A 15,131-nucleotide genomic window follows, 5' to 3' on the forward strand; every position below is an offset into this window, starting at 1 on the left:
GAGACAGAGCTTCGGGATGTGGGAACTGATCCGCGCTGCCACGTCCACCGCACTCGCTTGAATGGCTTCCTCCCCTCTACGAAAACCCGTCGGGTCCGGGTTCCTTACAAAACTCAAGTCATTTTAAACCCGTCTCGCCTTTGCAGCTCTTTGGGATTGGCTAATAGTGAGATGGATACATTTGAAGTTTTGATGTGTCACTTGTGCTAGAAGTTCGTCATGACCATGGGTTGGGCCACCAATGTCTGGATGAGCTTGCGTAGCGCGTTGAGCTCCTTCTGCTCGATGAGTTCGAACTGCCGCACAAATAATATGAACCGCTTAAAGCAGAAGTTCAGATGCGACTCGGCGTGTAGTGCTACGTAGTTCTGCAGGTGGTTGTGATACATGTGCGCGTACACGCGGAACAGGCGCTTGAGGATGTTGCGCACCGCGCGCATGAACTTGGGGTTGGACTTTTCGCTGCCGTTGCTGTTTGTAGATGTAGAGTAGGACTCCGGGAAGAGCTTCGGGTCGTCTAGCTGTCCTTCTACCCACTCGAGCAGCCGCGCGACGTACTCCGCGGCTGGCAACGAGACTGGCGTCACTTGCTGCACGCCGTCCGCCCAAAGATACGTATAGCATGGCCCTGCCGACATTTGTGGACATGAGCTGTGTGTGCAGAACTCGGAAATCGTGCCGAACAGCAGACTAATCTCGTTGAAAAAGTCGATCACGTGGACAGAGATCCACTCGTCGAGTTGGCAACCCTCGGGCAGTTGGATGCAGTCTGCGAGATCCAAGCCACTCGCCATCGAGTCCTTGATGTAGCGGTGCAGATTCCACGTTCGCGTGCCAGATACGTGTTGCTTACGTGGGCATATGCTCTGCTCCTGATTGAGTACGTGATTGGGCATGATGCGAATAGGATCGTTTGCCTGCAACTTTATCGGAGACGCAGTTGCAGTAGGATAGCGTGGCGAGGACGGTTTGTCGCTTCGAGCAGGGTCTTCCACGTGGCTGTCGTCCGCGTTGTTGTTACTATCGTTATCGTTTTCGCTTTCACTTGAACTTTCAGCTGCCTCGGCGTCTTTGGTACGCTCTTCACCGACTTCTATCTGCAACTGCACTTGCTGCTCTTCCGCCTTCTTCTCCGTTGCAAGTTTTTGATATCCTCTCAAATGTTTCTGAAGACTTGTAACTTCAGCTTGCATCCACCGCGCTACTAGATCCTGGTGCTGAATCAACAGCTATTCACACCAACGAAACTCTATTAATCTGTGGAGCAAGACAGAGCCTATATAACGGCAGTCTGGTTACCTTTTCGATGGCTTGACTTGCGATTTCTGGTAGATCATTTGCCAGAACAGCAGCAACGTCAGCAAGTATCTCGTCATCAATCTCTTTAAATCGCGCAAAGGCGACTTGGTACTTAGCTCGGTTCTGCGAAATATACAGAAGTGTGAAAATAAGGTATTCTAACGCAGATTACTGTCTTTGGAAACTCACACGTCGAAGACGAGAAGACTCGTGGCGAGTTGTTGATTGGATTTCCTCCACCTTCCGTTCGTATCGAAGCACGACACTCTTGGCACTGTTGCGGTGGTCGCACCTCAGCTACGCAACGCATCAGTCAATCTATGATCTTACCGCCACTGCACAGTTTGAGGGCATTCGTACCTTGAGCTGCGGAATGCCAGCCAAAATTGTCTGCAGTGGTGCAATTGAACTCGTCCGAAACGTTGCAACATCCGCCAAGAGCATGCGTGCTTCGGCTGCTGTAGTTTGTTTCTCGTCTTCGCCGCCATAAAGCGTATGCACACACGATCCAAGGTCGCGACTAGAAGCGACCACCTCTAAACGAAGCAAAGTCAGGCATTGATACTACTAGGCTCAAGCGGAATGTGCGATGGCTTACCACAAATGGCTTGACAGTGACGCGATAGCTTGTTGATCGTGTCCTTCAGTCCCACTAAACGCACAAATCCATAGTCAATTATTTCGCATAACTAAAACGTTCAACATTTGCGTCGTCACCTTCAAAGCGCTCCAGACGCTCGACCATTTCGGCGAACTCGTCACCGTTGTTGCCATTTCTTTCAACTTCAGATTTATTTGCCCCAAGCCTTGTGGACGACGCGGAGTTCTGGAACGCGCCTCCGTTGCCGAAAAACTTGCGTAGCATACTTGACGTTGCTCCGTTACTACTCTTCCCACAGTCCGCGATGAAAATAAATGGCTTGATGATGTGTGTCGTAATCACGGTTTCTCCTATGCAGAGCAACACCTGAACCCAAAAATGGCTACGATAGATAACCTTGCAGTGAAAGAATAAGCTAAATCAACTCAACGGAGACCTGGATAGACGCCAACTACTTCCGCCACTTCTTACAGGAAGCCATTCAAGAGCACAGAGAGAAGAATGATCGTCACACACATTACACAGACGGCAATGCTAACGAGCGCACATGCAAGATTTAGTCGCTGGAGTCTACATTTTGTGCGTATATTACTTGTAAGCACCAAGTGGCCACAGCTACATCTACAGGCTGTAGGCTGCAGACTTCAGCTCAAAAGAGTGACCACTTCAACTCGAGTCGTACTTATACCAGGAGGTGTGCCACACAGTTTGTAACGACGGCTTGTCTATCTTGGTGATATCGATTACTCCATCGCCATGCTGCCACACCGCGTCCCTGTGGCCGCGTCCAGGCGGTTGCGCGCGCCGGCGCGCCAGAATATCATGTACTACTTGCTTTGCTTCCTAGGCGTGGTAACGGTGGTGCAGATGCTGCGGTTCCTATACGGCAAGTGTGATACGCGCGTCCACATGTCATCGCTGCTGACCAAAACGACACGTATTCTCAAACGCAACAACGTCGAGTACTGGCTGGACAAGGGCACGCTGCTGGGCGTGCACCGAGACGATGGCCTCATTCCCTGGGAATACGATGTGGACCTGGGCGTTATGAACACCACGTGCGCTGAAATCTCGGCTCTGAAAAGCGAATTCGAGACCGTTGGACTCACGGCTTATGACCGCGAAGACGACATCCCGCACAAGGTTAAACTCACATACGACACGGAGAACCACGAGTTCTACTGGTCGGACCCGAGGCTGCACGATCCGTGCATCCGTGTGTACGACACGGCGGACATTGGCACGTGGGTGGATATTTACTGGTACGTGGAATTGACGCACGAAGAGGTGGCTGCAGACCGCGAAAATATACTGGTGCCACCGGGCTACGACGAGGAAGATAGTCTCGTATGCTGCTCAGAAGGCCTGCAAGCGCATACGGAGCACATGTGCTGTGGAGGTTGTGTACCGCGCAATTCGCTCTTCCCGCTGCAACGTAAGAACGTGAACGTCCACGACGGTGTCGACCCTGTGCAGGAGCAGCCCGTGCCGGCTAAAGTAGCGCAACTCCTGTCGATTCAGTACGGTGAGAGCGCACTGACAAGCCCCGAGATCAAGGTAAGAGGACGAGGCGCATGGTCTTTGCCGTTGTTGCTGTAGTCTTGACGTTTTCTTATTCGCAGGGTTGGAAGGGTGTGGTGTGCGGCTTCTGGACCAGTCCGCTGCTATTTATGGTGCATCTGGCCCTGCTCAACGGTGTGCTGGTGGCGCTGGTGATCTACTACCGGCGCCGATGCTCCACAGGCAGCTCTAAGCGGCGAAAACTCTAGAAGACCAACGGCATTTGTACGCTTGGGGAAAGCACACCGTTGCCAGACTAGTCAAATACGCAAGTGCTGGGTTCTACGTGTGGTTGCTGCGGCGGACTACCAATGGCATGTCCTACTGTGTCGAGTTGGCTTCAGCAGGAAGCCCCGCAAATGTCGCGGACCTGGCGTCGCAGAGGATACGGTGCGTCATGCATTGCATTGCACTCCGTGGCGTCGCAGCTAGCGCTGGGTTTCCGTGCACGCAGAGCGGTACGAGGCAGTGCGGTGCAAAATTGTGTGCGGTCGTCAAAGAGTGAATGCAGTCCAAGCCACTGAGCCTGCGCCTAACTTTCTATTTTTACTTCAGTTGGTTTTGTGCGTCTTTTCGCACTCGCTTTCGTTCGCGCCATTCGATGTGCTGATCTATTTTCCGCAGGTTATGAGTGCCTAATCTTACCATTTGTAAGTTCTTGCACAATCAACCCCATCACTTTAGACGAGTATCGAGTCTGACGTCCGCGCTGTCGCTCTGTCACTGACCTCCGTCTCTGTCGCTACAAATGACAACAGCATTCATTATCCAATTTTACTCGTTGAGCACAAGCGGTCGCAGACTTAGTAAAAGCACTTGACTGGTTTGCCCGTTGTGTCCATTTTGAGAACTCGCGCACTTCCACACACACACACACACACACACACACACACACACACACACAAGCCGAAATGGACGACGAATTCCCTACGCCACCGCGGCGCCTAAATCCCAAGAGATTGCATCGCAAGGCCGACTCATCTCCCGAAGTGCTGGATCAGCAGCAGCGTCTCAAACGCGACCTCACGCGCGAGCTCATCGACTTCGACCTGATCAAAGGGTGCGTCTCTAAGCCCAGCGAAACTTCTTCTAGTGGTGCTAACTAGGTAATACTTACAGGTCGGCGCTTTTCCACACAAAACCTTCAAGCCACGACCGCAAACTTGTGCAGGAAGGATTCACCCGTGCACTGTTATTACCGTTCCATGCGAAGTTTTGGAGACAGAAGCCGTGGATTTACGAGACAGCGGCGGCTCTATACGTATTACACGGCGTGGCTGTGTGCGTCTACGTCTTCTACAACAAGAGCGCGTCGCCGCATAACACGTTCGAGGTGTTCTTCCCTATCTTCTTGTTGTTTCTAGTGGCGATTGGCTACGGTCGCGTGTCGAGCGCATTGCAAGCGCCAGATACCGACGCAGCGGTCAAGATCCTATCCCCCATTATCAAGCAGGCAGAGAACGTGTGCAGCTCCGAGTCAGACACGTCACTTGCAGCTTCGGGACTGGGGTCAGGACTCGCAGAATCCGAAAACTCGGATGGCACAGATAGCGACGAAGACAGTGGCAACTCGTCCTCGTCCAGCGACGAGTCGAATACTAACGACAACATGTTCCCACACAAAAGTAGCTCTGCTCCGACCTCACCGAAACGCGTACGTTTTGGTTGCTGCGTTGTGTTTTTCAAAGTGCAACACCGAAAAACTCACATGTTTTGGTTGATTTTTGTTGAAATAAATGCAGGTAATGCGAGCTGCTTTAAGCAAACCGCCCATGTCATTGCCACCACGCGTGCCGCTGATAAATGGAGGCTTGGACAGTGTTGTCGATCAGTTCGCTCGAAGACGCGTGACTGTATGTGTATGGGAAGATGGCTTTCCAGTGAAACGAGCCATGTCCATTTCTGAGCTGCGGAATACAATCCTTGCTAAGGTGAGAATCGACACTTTTGTGCTGTCAAGACCAACTTATCCTGAAAACTCTGTGCTTCTCGTTTTTAGGTGAAAGCAACGCCCACGCGGATGTTCTATCGCAAAGTTGCGGAAGTATCTGCGGTAATACTCGCGCTAGTGCCGATTGCATTGCGCTGCGCACTTAAATGCCAGGAGTTCGACTGTGTAGCAGTGACGCAGGACCCACTTGAAGTACTCTCATGGATATCCCACTTGTCCAAGGAGCTCTCTGCGTACCGAATGTACACGCACGCGCAAGAGCTCGCGTCTGGTGCATCACTCATTTCAATTTCCTGCATGCTGTCGACGTACTACTTGGCCTCGATCATTTTTGCTGCGCTCGCAGACGCCGAAGTCACATACCACCGCCGATTCCTGTACGTATAACAGCTTGAAGCGTGGAATACTGAATTCTAACATGTTGTTTGATTATTTATCAGATATGCCAAGTGCTTCACTGCGCTGACGTCGTCACGGCGCTCGCGTTTGGCAAAGCTTCCCCACTTCCGTCTGAAGAACGTAGTGAACATCAAGGCGTGGATCTCATTACGTGGCGGACGTACATGGCTCAAGCGTCAAGGTCGCCAACGTGCAGCAGACGAAATCGTGTCTACGTCGTTCCTTATCATCCTCGTGCTGCTCGTCGTCATGGGCATGCAAGCCGTCTCGGACGGGTCTGGTTCGCTCTCGCCTGAGAGCATCGTCCACATTGAAGTGGCTATTTGGTGCATGCTTTCCTCGTACGTTGCTTGGATTACTGTTGTGGTATTGCTTTGACGTGTGCTAACCAACATTCTGGTTGTTTATCGTTACAGTGTGTTCATGTTGCGTTTCATGATGCTGGGCTCCAACATCAACAAGAAGTACCAGAACACATCGCTGCTGCTGACTGAACAGATGAACGTTTATCTTCGTCTGCTGGCCAAGCCTCACAAAAAGGAGAAGCTTCTGGTCTCCAACAACGTGTTGAAGCTCGCGTGCAAGCTGCTAAAGGTACGTTTCTGAAACGAGCATTCCATACTGGATGCAGATGCTGACCTTTATGTCTGCAGGAGCTGAACTCGCCCAATAAGGTGTCTGGCTTGACCATGAATCCGCTGCTGTACAACATTACGCGCGTGGTGGTCTTATCGGCCTTCTCGTCTACCGCGTCCGACTTTTTCGGCTTCAAGCTGAAACTCTGGAAGCTCAAGGCCTAGACGTTGCACGATGCAGACGAGCTGGAGACCAGGAACAGCACTTGTTGGACGACAAATGAGATGGACAGGCAGGTCGGAATGGAGACACATGCAAGCGGACGACTACAGTACAGTAACTCGTGACTACAAGTGAAGGTCGAAGGCGTAAAGCTTCGTGCAAGGTGCAACATAACTTGCCTGCTTCTATACAATACACTCGAGTGTCCAAAACCACTTCAGCAACACGCCTATATCTCGTCAATTCGATTAACACTCGATAGGAGACGAACTCAGATAAGGGGCAGATAATACACGCCTCTTTCCAAGCCTTGTGAATGTTACACCGTGTAACATACGATGCACATGGTTTCCGGCTCAGAAGTGCCACATGCCTGACAGGATGTGCAGTGGGACGCTGAAGAACCGCCTCGCTCATCGGTGCGGCGTTGTTGATGCCAGAAGAAACTTGACACGGCGACGGAAGGCTAGTGGAAATTAATTGGGAAGCCAAATAAACCAGAGTGTGGGGATGATTTGTCTGAACATTCTGCTCATAAGTTACTATAGCTAGCTAGAATACGTGGGCCTTCCGTTGAGACCTGAGTAGTTTGAATCATAAGCGTCTAGAATGGGGGCGTCGGGAACTCGCGCGATGTGCGGAGTAGTAGCGACTCTAGCTTGGACGGTTTAGTAGGGCAGATGGGTGTTCGATCCACCTCGGCATCTGCGACTCCCATGACCTGTGGTTCCTCGGCGAACGACACGCGCGTGGGTGTGTGCTTGGGCTCCATAGGCGGCTTCTGGAGTGTGTCTACCATGGCGTGGTCTACTTTGAGGCGCTGGTACTTAAGCGTGAAGCGCTTCATGTATGAATCGGCGGCTAACAGGAAGGGCAGCGCTTGTTCGGGCTTGTTCTCGTGCCAGAGCTGAGCGCCGCGGTCCCGCGCGATGGACATGGCCCGCCACAGTACCGAGATGTCGCGGCTGCTGGCGTCGAAGCCACTAAGGAGCGGGAATTCGCTGACGGCAGACGGACTGGTGGGCGGCGTGGCGACGGCTTCTTGCGCCTGAATGAGCGCCATGGTCCACATCTGCTCGGCCTCCATGTGCAGCGTCTCGTGACGCTCGGTCTGCTCCAGGAGCTGCGCCATGCGGTTGCGCGCTAGCTCCAGGAAGCGCACGCACGTGTGCTGTTCGTAGACGCCCATTTCTTTCAAAATAGCTAGCTCCTTGGCGATAGAGAAGAGGTTGCGCTCCATGACGACGCTGTTCATGTCCGAGGCCCAGGCTTCCACGAGAATCATCTTGAGCTTGAGCTGCAGCGAAAGTCCCATGAGGCTGCGGCGCAGTAGCTCCTCGCTCTCCTTGACGGCGGCGCGCACGGGGCTGGACGCCATCGCGCGCGGCGACATGCTGAGCGGCATGGCCAGAATCTTGCTCGAGTCCACGGGTTCGATGCTGCGACGCCGCTTCTTGCTGGCGGTCGTGGTCGTGTCAGTGAGCGGCAGCACGGTCATCATGTTACGGAGTCGGGAGAGGGTTTATACTACGGGCAGAACGCCCAGGGACTCCTGTTAGCTAAAATGTAGTAGCGACGAGCTCGACCTTTTAGAAAATGAGGCAAACCACAGCAGCCGACTGTGGATTTTCCGGACCAGCCAGTCATAGAGACAGCCAGTGTAAGCAGCAAAGGTAACGGCCAAAGCCGAGCCACTGCCTTGATACCGCCCACTGTCACTGGTGGATTCAGAGAGCAGGTTTGGGGCGCACGCTTACGGAGTTTCCGGCTCCTTTGCTCAGTACACTCGCTGGCAACAGGTCAGCGCGACTGTCGCGCCGCAGACCCGTCCGGTGTCCCAAGGCAAAAAGCACTGGACAGAGTGCTCATGAAGTCGACCTGCGCGCGGGTTGGTACTGCACACGCAAGCGGGCCTTTTTGGACATAAAGCCTCTCCGGGCTTTCTGTCCATCGGCGTAAACCCGCGACTATCCGATACAGTAGGAAGCGGCCGCGCAGAATCAAGCTGCGTTGTGATTCCTGCTAGCATTCAGCGGATTTATCACAAGTCGCTGATATAATATTTTGGTGGTTGATGTGTATTGCATGTCCAGAATGTTATGAGTTGCGGATTCAGAACCCGCAAATACTGACTGACCGGAAATAGCAGGTAAATTATTTATGGGGTCAGTCCCTACAACATGCAGAGTAGGATAGCAGTGGCATGTGGGACCATTTTGGATGGGCCCGTGATTGACGTTGGCAACCACACTGACATCGACAGCTCCATAGACTCGCTCGATGCTGCCAGAAACATGGCATACGCCGTGTGCTTTGGGCATTTTCTCATGGGGTGACGCCAAATGTCGACGATCCTATCAAGCCAGCAGTCCGAGCAGCAGGTTGATTGCATGTTTAAGCTGGTGCTCTCTGCAAACCTAGCTGACTTCTACGTAGGGGTCTGAAGGCTTCAGCTTTGAATCTTCCACTTGCCTCGTGGTGCTGGGCAAAATATTACCTGTATCACGACGCTCCTCGATTTGAAGTGGACTTTTACCCAGTCGGCAAGCCTCTTCAACCAGCAACGCTTGATTCAAGAAAATCGAGCTGTGGGATGACGAGCACGATGAAAGATGTAAATGTAGCATCAAGGTGGTCGACCGGAGCCATCTTCACGACGATATCAGATCTTTTCGTCGCCAAGTTGCATTGCGCAACATCGACACGGCCGTGTTGGATGAAAACGCCGGACTCCGGCCGGAGCGTTCTGGTGCGTAAGCTGACATCAACAATTCTACATGTACGAAATACAGAGCCACTGCAGGTAAATCAGCCGGCCGTACAGCAATGGCAGTGAACGGATCGGCATCAAGGAGGCGCGTTAGCTGACAAGCTGCATTGGACCAACCATCGAGGCAACCAGATTCGGAGCCAGACACAGTGTGAGGCACACCGGATGTGTCTGAGCCGGGATCCACAGAGACGGCATCACACTGAATGACTCGACTGGCTCGCCTTCGGCGTAAATCAACACGGTCAAAGATCGGGCGAACTCCCGCCAACTTTTGGCTGGCAAGTGACCGCGCGACTCGACTCGAATCCGGTTGCACTTTTTCTATCGTACAGCTCCAGATTCCTTTCTGGAACTTCCAGACTGGAAAGCACCGCCGAATCTCCTACGGACACATCGCTTCTGAATCACCGTGAGCTATTATGCGTCTCCTCGGCGGTGGGCCACAGCGCGGCACTTGCGCAATGCAAATGGCTCATGGTGCTCTCCGGCATTGCTGTCGCCGTAGTCCGGCTTTCAGCGACGCCCATCGAGCCCCGTTATCCTGAAGTGGCTACGTAAGTGATTAAAATTTACCGTACGTATCGAAATACGTTCGGGCGAACGCACTGTGCACTCAGTGCACTGCACTGTACGTTGAAGCGCGCGAAGAATGACTGCGGTTCTGACTGGATGGCTTCGTTCCTAGCGATATCATGTCCAGCGAAGATTGCTTGAGGCCGCCCACAAGGGACTTGAGCACAGTTGCTGCCGCCACCGAGCTCTTCATCGGGAGGAGCCCCACTCCCGCAAGCGTAGCGTATGGGGCTGCTTTCCAGCAAACCCTACCCAGCCACCGACATGGGCACGAATGAACCGAAGCGCGGTTTCATTTGGGCTCGAGTTTTACGGATAGAGCAAAGAGAGAGAGAGAACTGAGTGTGCAGGGTTCAATCAACGGTAGTCCAGTCGGCCCCTTTGGTTGGGTTAGTTACCCTTCGGTGGTGCCATGTGTGAGAGTTTTTTGTGCTGCCGACATCTTTGAGGTGGCCGGCAGTAGCTGAATTCAAATACCTGGTACTTGGTACTTCTTGATTTAAGAATATGGATGAAGACTGGTTATCGTAATGAAACAAGGCGGGTCATATTCGCTTCCGCGCTGGGTCACGAATTTGAGCGGATAGCGCGCAGGTTGACCAACGCTACTGCACAGTTGAATAGGAGTTTGCTATTGCATTCCAGCTTACTGTTCAATGTGCGGGCCTTACAGCATTAGGATAAACATCAGGTCATTCGCATTTGAATCGAATACTAATGAAGTAGTACTTCTTAACCGAGGAATCTTCAATATGAAATTTTCATACTTTTGCTGGAACTCGATCATCACAGCTAACTGCTATTGAAATAGTTTATCCATCATAATACATATAATGCCCCCCATACCGGTCTCAAGTCGCATACATTCGGGCAAATGCAAACAGAAACCGAGTCGACTCTGTCTAAGGTCAGATTTCACGCAGCTTTTTTTTAGGACAACGTTCGTGTTGTGGAAGTTCAACAACGATACACGATTGAAAATGCTTTTCTGTTAATTTCTGTATCCCCCTTAAACTACTGCCGACCACCTCAAAGGTCGGCAGCACAAAAAACTCTCACACATGGCACCACCGAAGGGTAACTAACCCAACCAAAGGGGCCGACTGGACTACCGTTGATTGAACCCTGCACACTCAGTTCTCTCTCTCTCTTTGCTCTATCCGTAAAACTCGAGCCCAAATGAAACCGCGCTTCGGTTCATTCGTGCCCATGTCGGTGGCTGGGTAGGGTTTGCTGGAAAGCAGCCCCATACGCTACGCTTGCGGGAGTGGGGCTCCTCCCGATGAAGAGCTCGGTGGCGGCAGCAACTGTGCTCAAGTCCCTTGTGGGCGGCCTCAAGCAATCTTCGCTGGACATGATATCGCTAGGAACGAAGCCATCCAGTCAGAACCGCAGTCATTCTTCGCGCGCTTCAACGTACAGTGCAGTGCACTGAGTGCACAGTGCGTTCGCCCGAACGTATTTCGATACGTACGGTAAATTTTAATCACTTACGTAGCCACTTCAGGATAACGGGGCTCGATGGGCGTCGCTGAAAGCCGGACTACGGCGACAGCAATGCCGGAGAGCACCATGAGCCATTTGCATTGCGCAAGTGCCGCGCTGTGGCCCACCGCCGAGGAGACGCATAATAGCTCACGGTGATTCAGAAGCGATGTGTCCGTAGGAGATTCGGCGGTGCTTTCCAGTCTGGAAGTTCCAGAAAGGAATCTGGAGCTGTACGATAGAAAAAGTGCAACCGGATTCGAGTCGAGTCGCGCGGTCACTTGCCAGCCAAAAGTTGGCGGGAGTTCGCCCGATCTTTGACCGTGTTGATTTACGCCGAAGGCGAGCCAGTCGAGTCATTCAGTGTGATGCTGTCTCTGTGGATCCCGGCTCAGACACATCCGGTGTGCCGCACACTGTGTCTGGCTCCGAATCTGGTTGCCTCGATGGTTGGTCCAATGCAGCTCGTGAGCACTTGCTACATCTTGCTAGTCATCTCACGGCGCGATTTCTTGACATGGTGAATCAATTGTTGTTGTTGTACATGTATTGTACATGTACCATCGTCGTTGGTCCATCACCGTTGCACACTTCAACTTGTGCGTTGAAGGTCCCAAAATGGCTACAGCACCATGCAGCAAAAATATCGCTCTCCGTTGCAGAAGTGTTCTGGTCCAAGCAAACCGGAAAAAGCGAAGCTGAACAGCACTGAGTGAAGATAAGAGCATCATGCTGGAGAAGAACGCGACCGTCATGAATCCCGAGGATGTAGAGTGCTCCGGGGTCAAGAGTGACGCGAGCCCCGAGACCCTGGCGCCACCTCGCCCCGATGAAGTGGAACCTAAAGCAGAAAAAAGGAATTCTAAGACTTTGGCGGTAGCATTCCTCTTATCGCCCGTCGATCGCTACGGATTCCTGGTCACAGATAAGTCAGTGCTGCTCGTAATAAAGCACCGACAGAACAGTGTTTAAAATGTCTTGCTCTTGTTGCAGGCGCTACAACGGAGGCCATGCTACATCCACCACATACAAACACGCAGTGTGGCTCGAGAACCGCCGCACGCAGAAGTGGGTCAAGATGATTGGGAAACAACTTGAGGACTGGGAGGTCTGTCAGCTACGGAACGCTGCCACACTCAAGAAGCGTATTCGCAAGGGCATTCCTGAGGCCCTGCGCGGCCGTGTGTGGAGTCACCTTGCTGGGTCCTCGCAAATGCTGCTGAATAACCCAGGCGCTTACCACCAACTATTACAGACTACTCAAGTTCCTTGTGAAGAGACGATCGCGCGCGATATCGGACGCACGTTCCCCAAACACTCACTATTCCGGGACCGCTCCTCGCTGGGTCAATGCGCTCTCATGAACGTCCTCAAAGCATACTCGCTGCACGATCCCGAAGTGGGCTATTGCCAAGGCATGGGCTTTCTAACGGCCATGTTCCTCTGCTACATGCCGGAGCAACAGGCTTTCTGGCTGCTTGTGGCATGCCTGAACCACAAGCGTTATGGGCTCGCAGACTTGTACCGTCCACGCATGCCGAAGGTACCCGAGGTGACTTTTATCTTTGAGGGGCTCTTCAAGCAGCTCATGCCACAACTTTCAGCTCATCTCGAGAATGAAGGTTTGCACCCGACCATGTATCTCACGCAGTGGTTCCTCACACTGTTCACGTATAATTTCCCTTTCGAGTTTGTCACTCGAGTCTGGGATGCCTTCCTACACGAGGGGTGGAAGGTCATCTATCGCGTTGCACTAGCACTTATGAAGATCTCGCAGAGTACGTCCGGGCGTATCTTGACGTAACTGACGACGCTAACCTGACGTTTGATGTGGAATGCTGTGAGTAGAGACCCTTTTGAGCGCCAAGTTTGAAACTATTATGGACTACTTCCGCGATTTACCCAACAAGGTGTGCACACTTGGAGCTCTTGAAGGCTGTCATTGTGCTGATAATGCTTTGATGCGTTCAGGTGGAAACCGACGAAGTACTAGCGACGGCATTTCGGATGCCGATAAGGCGAGCTCAGATCGCACATTTGCTCGAGGAGTACCACACTTCAACCGCTGCTTCTTGATATCTTCGGTGACGTTCGATATTTTTCATGTAATTTATGAAGCGCGAACTAATAATTGAATGAAAAGAAAAATCACAAGGCACATTTCAAATAAGATTATCTACAGCGACTTCGCTTGATAAAGGAGACAAGTCTCCAGAAAAAAAAATATCCTGCGGACTCGCTGAGTATATGAAATACATCACATCTAGTCACCTAGTCTTGCTTGATCGGCGCCGTCGCCACGGGTGCAGAGCTCGTGGCGAAATGCTTCTTGAGTCGGGGCAGCACGAGACCTCCCACAGCTGCCACAACGATAAGCTGCACTGTGGTGGCTGTGTCGATGATATCTCCGCGTGACCGAAGCTCACGTAAGATGAGGCCAGCCTTGCAGCTCAGGAAATTGTACGGGATGAGACCAATGAGCGGACCCAGCGTGAACTGGCCCAGCGGGATGTCCAGATGCGGCGACGCCATGTTGATGAACCAGTTGGGTGTGAATGGGAACACACGCAAGAAGATCATGTACAACGCCATCTCGTCGCGGTGCGCGTCGAGCATACCGCGTAAAGTGTCGAGTTTGCGCGGAAAGAAGCGAGTGACCACGCGGCGGCCGAAGCGACGCGACAGTAGGAACATGAAGACGGAACCCAGCGTGTTGTAAACCAAGCAAAGCGGAAAGCCCAGCGTCACGCCGAACAGCGCACCACCAAGCAGGTTGAAGAACACGGTGCCCGGGATGGCGAAAGTCTGCAGGTACAGGTAGCAGCCCATGTGTGCAAGCAGCAGTGAGCCTGACTGGCGCTCCGAGAAGCTCTGCAGCGTCTCACCTAGCTGCTGCGCAGCCTCCAGCGACGTCGGCAGTCGCAGAGCTCCCCACTCCGCGTCTGTGAGCGCCGAGATCACCAGAGTGTGCAGCGTTATGCCAAGCAGCGCCGTGCTGACAAGGAAGATGACGCCAACGAGATGCATGTCGCGGCGCCAACCCTGAGACGGCTCCGAAACGGACATTGACGGCTTGTCAGCATCGCTGGCGATCGCCTTAGCGTCCGCAGCGGTGGCGAACGGGGACGAGGACTCCGGAGCGTGCGGAGCCATGGCTACAACTTGGAGAAGAAGGCCTTCGTCCTCAGACGCCAGTTTTGAGAGTGAGAATGCTATTTATTGACCTACCCTTTCAGTAACCCTATAAGTACTACCACCATTTTCTTTCGATTCCCACAATAAGAGAAAGAAATAATACCCTGGGTACCGATAATACTTGTAGAGCTTCAGTCCTTCTCCGTTTCATCAGAACTTTTACATCATGATTTAGCATCATGTCATTGTTAAACGTGATTGATGTGCTTCGATCATACCGATATAAGTGAATTGCAGGGAAGTTGTTGGCACATTTATATGAATGCTTTGTAGTACTGGCTAAAACGAAATATATTAAAACAAAATAAGAGTACTATCACCTTTTAGGGTGGTAGTACTTCGTGAAAGGCCACAAAACTTGGCATAAGTCAAGTTAACGTTTCAAAAAGGTTAGTGCAGTTTTTAAAATATTTTGTGGAATTTCACATTAAATTACTCGCGTTAAACCAACGGCTCAGGGCAAGCAATCGCTGAAGTCATGGCCTTCGCTACAGCAT

The 15,131-nt window shown here is 52.2% G+C and overlaps 9 protein-coding genes across 9 annotated transcripts in view; 5 read left to right on the plus strand and 4 right to left on the minus strand.

Annotated features, from left to right (window-relative positions):
* Nucleotides 1–127: 127 nt before the first annotated feature.
* Nucleotides 128–2,164, minus strand: PPTG_00976 (hypothetical protein; the record flags this gene model as incomplete). The annotated part of the gene is made up of 6 exons (XM_008892560.1): nucleotides 128–1,229; nucleotides 1,300–1,422; nucleotides 1,489–1,596; nucleotides 1,660–1,835; nucleotides 1,898–1,951; nucleotides 2,017–2,164. 6 exons carry the CDS (start codon nucleotides 2,162–2,164, stop codon nucleotides 207–209), a joined length of 1,632 nt encoding a protein of 543 aa, XP_008890808.1. The 3' UTR covers nucleotides 128–206.
* A 492-nt stretch (nucleotides 2,165–2,656) lies between these two features.
* On the plus strand, nucleotides 2,657–3,669 carry PPTG_00977 (hypothetical protein; the record flags this gene model as incomplete). Its single annotated transcript, XM_008892561.1, has 2 exons — nucleotides 2,657–3,457; nucleotides 3,523–3,669. 2 exons carry the CDS (start codon nucleotides 2,657–2,659, stop codon nucleotides 3,667–3,669), a joined length of 948 nt encoding a protein of 315 aa, XP_008890809.1.
* A 702-nt stretch (nucleotides 3,670–4,371) lies between these two features.
* Nucleotides 4,372–6,610, plus strand: PPTG_00978 (hypothetical protein; the record flags this gene model as incomplete). The annotated part of the gene is made up of 7 exons (XM_008892562.1): nucleotides 4,372–4,520; nucleotides 4,580–5,114; nucleotides 5,203–5,391; nucleotides 5,460–5,788; nucleotides 5,852–6,151; nucleotides 6,227–6,404; nucleotides 6,464–6,610. The coding sequence occupies 7 exons, from the start codon at nucleotides 4,372–4,374 to the stop codon at nucleotides 6,608–6,610; spliced, it is 1,827 nt and encodes a 608-aa protein (XP_008890810.1).
* A 451-nt stretch (nucleotides 6,611–7,061) lies between these two features.
* PPTG_00979 (hypothetical protein) lies at nucleotides 7,062–8,604 on the minus strand. Its single transcript, XM_008892563.1, has one exon. It carries the CDS (start codon nucleotides 8,107–8,109, stop codon nucleotides 7,213–7,215), a length of 897 nt encoding a protein of 298 aa, XP_008890811.1. The 5' UTR covers nucleotides 8,110–8,604; the 3' UTR covers nucleotides 7,062–7,212.
* Nucleotides 8,605–9,994: 1,390 nt separating this feature from the next.
* Nucleotides 9,995–10,147, minus strand: PPTG_20817 (hypothetical protein; the record flags this gene model as incomplete). The annotated part of the gene is made up of 1 exon (XM_008893016.1): nucleotides 9,995–10,147. The coding sequence occupies one exon, from the start codon at nucleotides 10,145–10,147 to the stop codon at nucleotides 9,995–9,997; it is 153 nt and encodes a 50-aa protein (XP_008891264.1).
* A 1,089-nt stretch (nucleotides 10,148–11,236) lies between these two features.
* On the plus strand, nucleotides 11,237–11,389 carry PPTG_20818 (hypothetical protein; the record flags this gene model as incomplete). The annotated part of the gene is made up of 1 exon (XM_008893017.1): nucleotides 11,237–11,389. One exon carries the CDS (start codon nucleotides 11,237–11,239, stop codon nucleotides 11,387–11,389), a length of 153 nt encoding a protein of 50 aa, XP_008891265.1.
* Nucleotides 11,390–12,168: 779 nt separating this feature from the next.
* On the plus strand, nucleotides 12,169–13,515 carry PPTG_00980 (hypothetical protein; the record flags this gene model as incomplete). The annotated part of the gene is made up of 4 exons (XM_008892564.1): nucleotides 12,169–12,368; nucleotides 12,433–13,217; nucleotides 13,288–13,349; nucleotides 13,411–13,515. The coding sequence occupies 4 exons, from the start codon at nucleotides 12,169–12,171 to the stop codon at nucleotides 13,513–13,515; spliced, it is 1,152 nt and encodes a 383-aa protein (XP_008890812.1).
* Nucleotides 13,516–13,557: 42 nt separating this feature from the next.
* On the minus strand, nucleotides 13,558–14,645 carry PPTG_00981 (hypothetical protein). The gene has a single exon (XM_008892565.1). It carries the CDS (start codon nucleotides 14,590–14,592, stop codon nucleotides 13,711–13,713), a length of 882 nt encoding a protein of 293 aa, XP_008890813.1. The 5' UTR covers nucleotides 14,593–14,645; the 3' UTR covers nucleotides 13,558–13,710.
* Nucleotides 14,646–14,892: 247 nt separating this feature from the next.
* Nucleotides 14,893–15,131, plus strand: part of PPTG_00982 (hypothetical protein) — a gene marked incomplete at both ends in the record, with an annotated part of 1,315 nt that continues 1,076 nt past the window's right edge. Inside the window, 2 exons of the mRNA XM_008892566.1 lie at nucleotides 14,893–14,903; nucleotides 14,944–14,965. Of these exons, the coding sequence (XP_008890814.1) occupies nucleotides 14,893–14,903; nucleotides 14,944–14,965 (33 nt within the window). The remainder of the gene's footprint in view (nucleotides 14,904–14,943; nucleotides 14,966–15,131) is intronic.

The sequence above is a fragment of the Phytophthora parasitica genome (assembly GCF_000247585.1).
Source record: "Phytophthora parasitica INRA-310 unplaced genomic scaffold supercont2.1, whole genome shotgun sequence".
Taxonomy (NCBI): Eukaryota; Oomycota; class Peronosporomycetes; order Peronosporales; family Peronosporaceae; genus Phytophthora; species Phytophthora nicotianae.

Bases quoted from the DNA above. Each gene is read 5' to 3' on its own strand.
- PPTG_00981 (XM_008892565.1), bottom strand. From the start codon at position 14,592: ATGGCTCCGCACGCTCCGGAGTCCTCGTCCCCGTTCGCCACCGCTGCG.
- PPTG_00979 (XM_008892563.1), bottom strand. From the start codon at position 8,109: ATGATGACCGTGCTGCCGCTCACTGACACGACCACGACCGCCAGCAAG.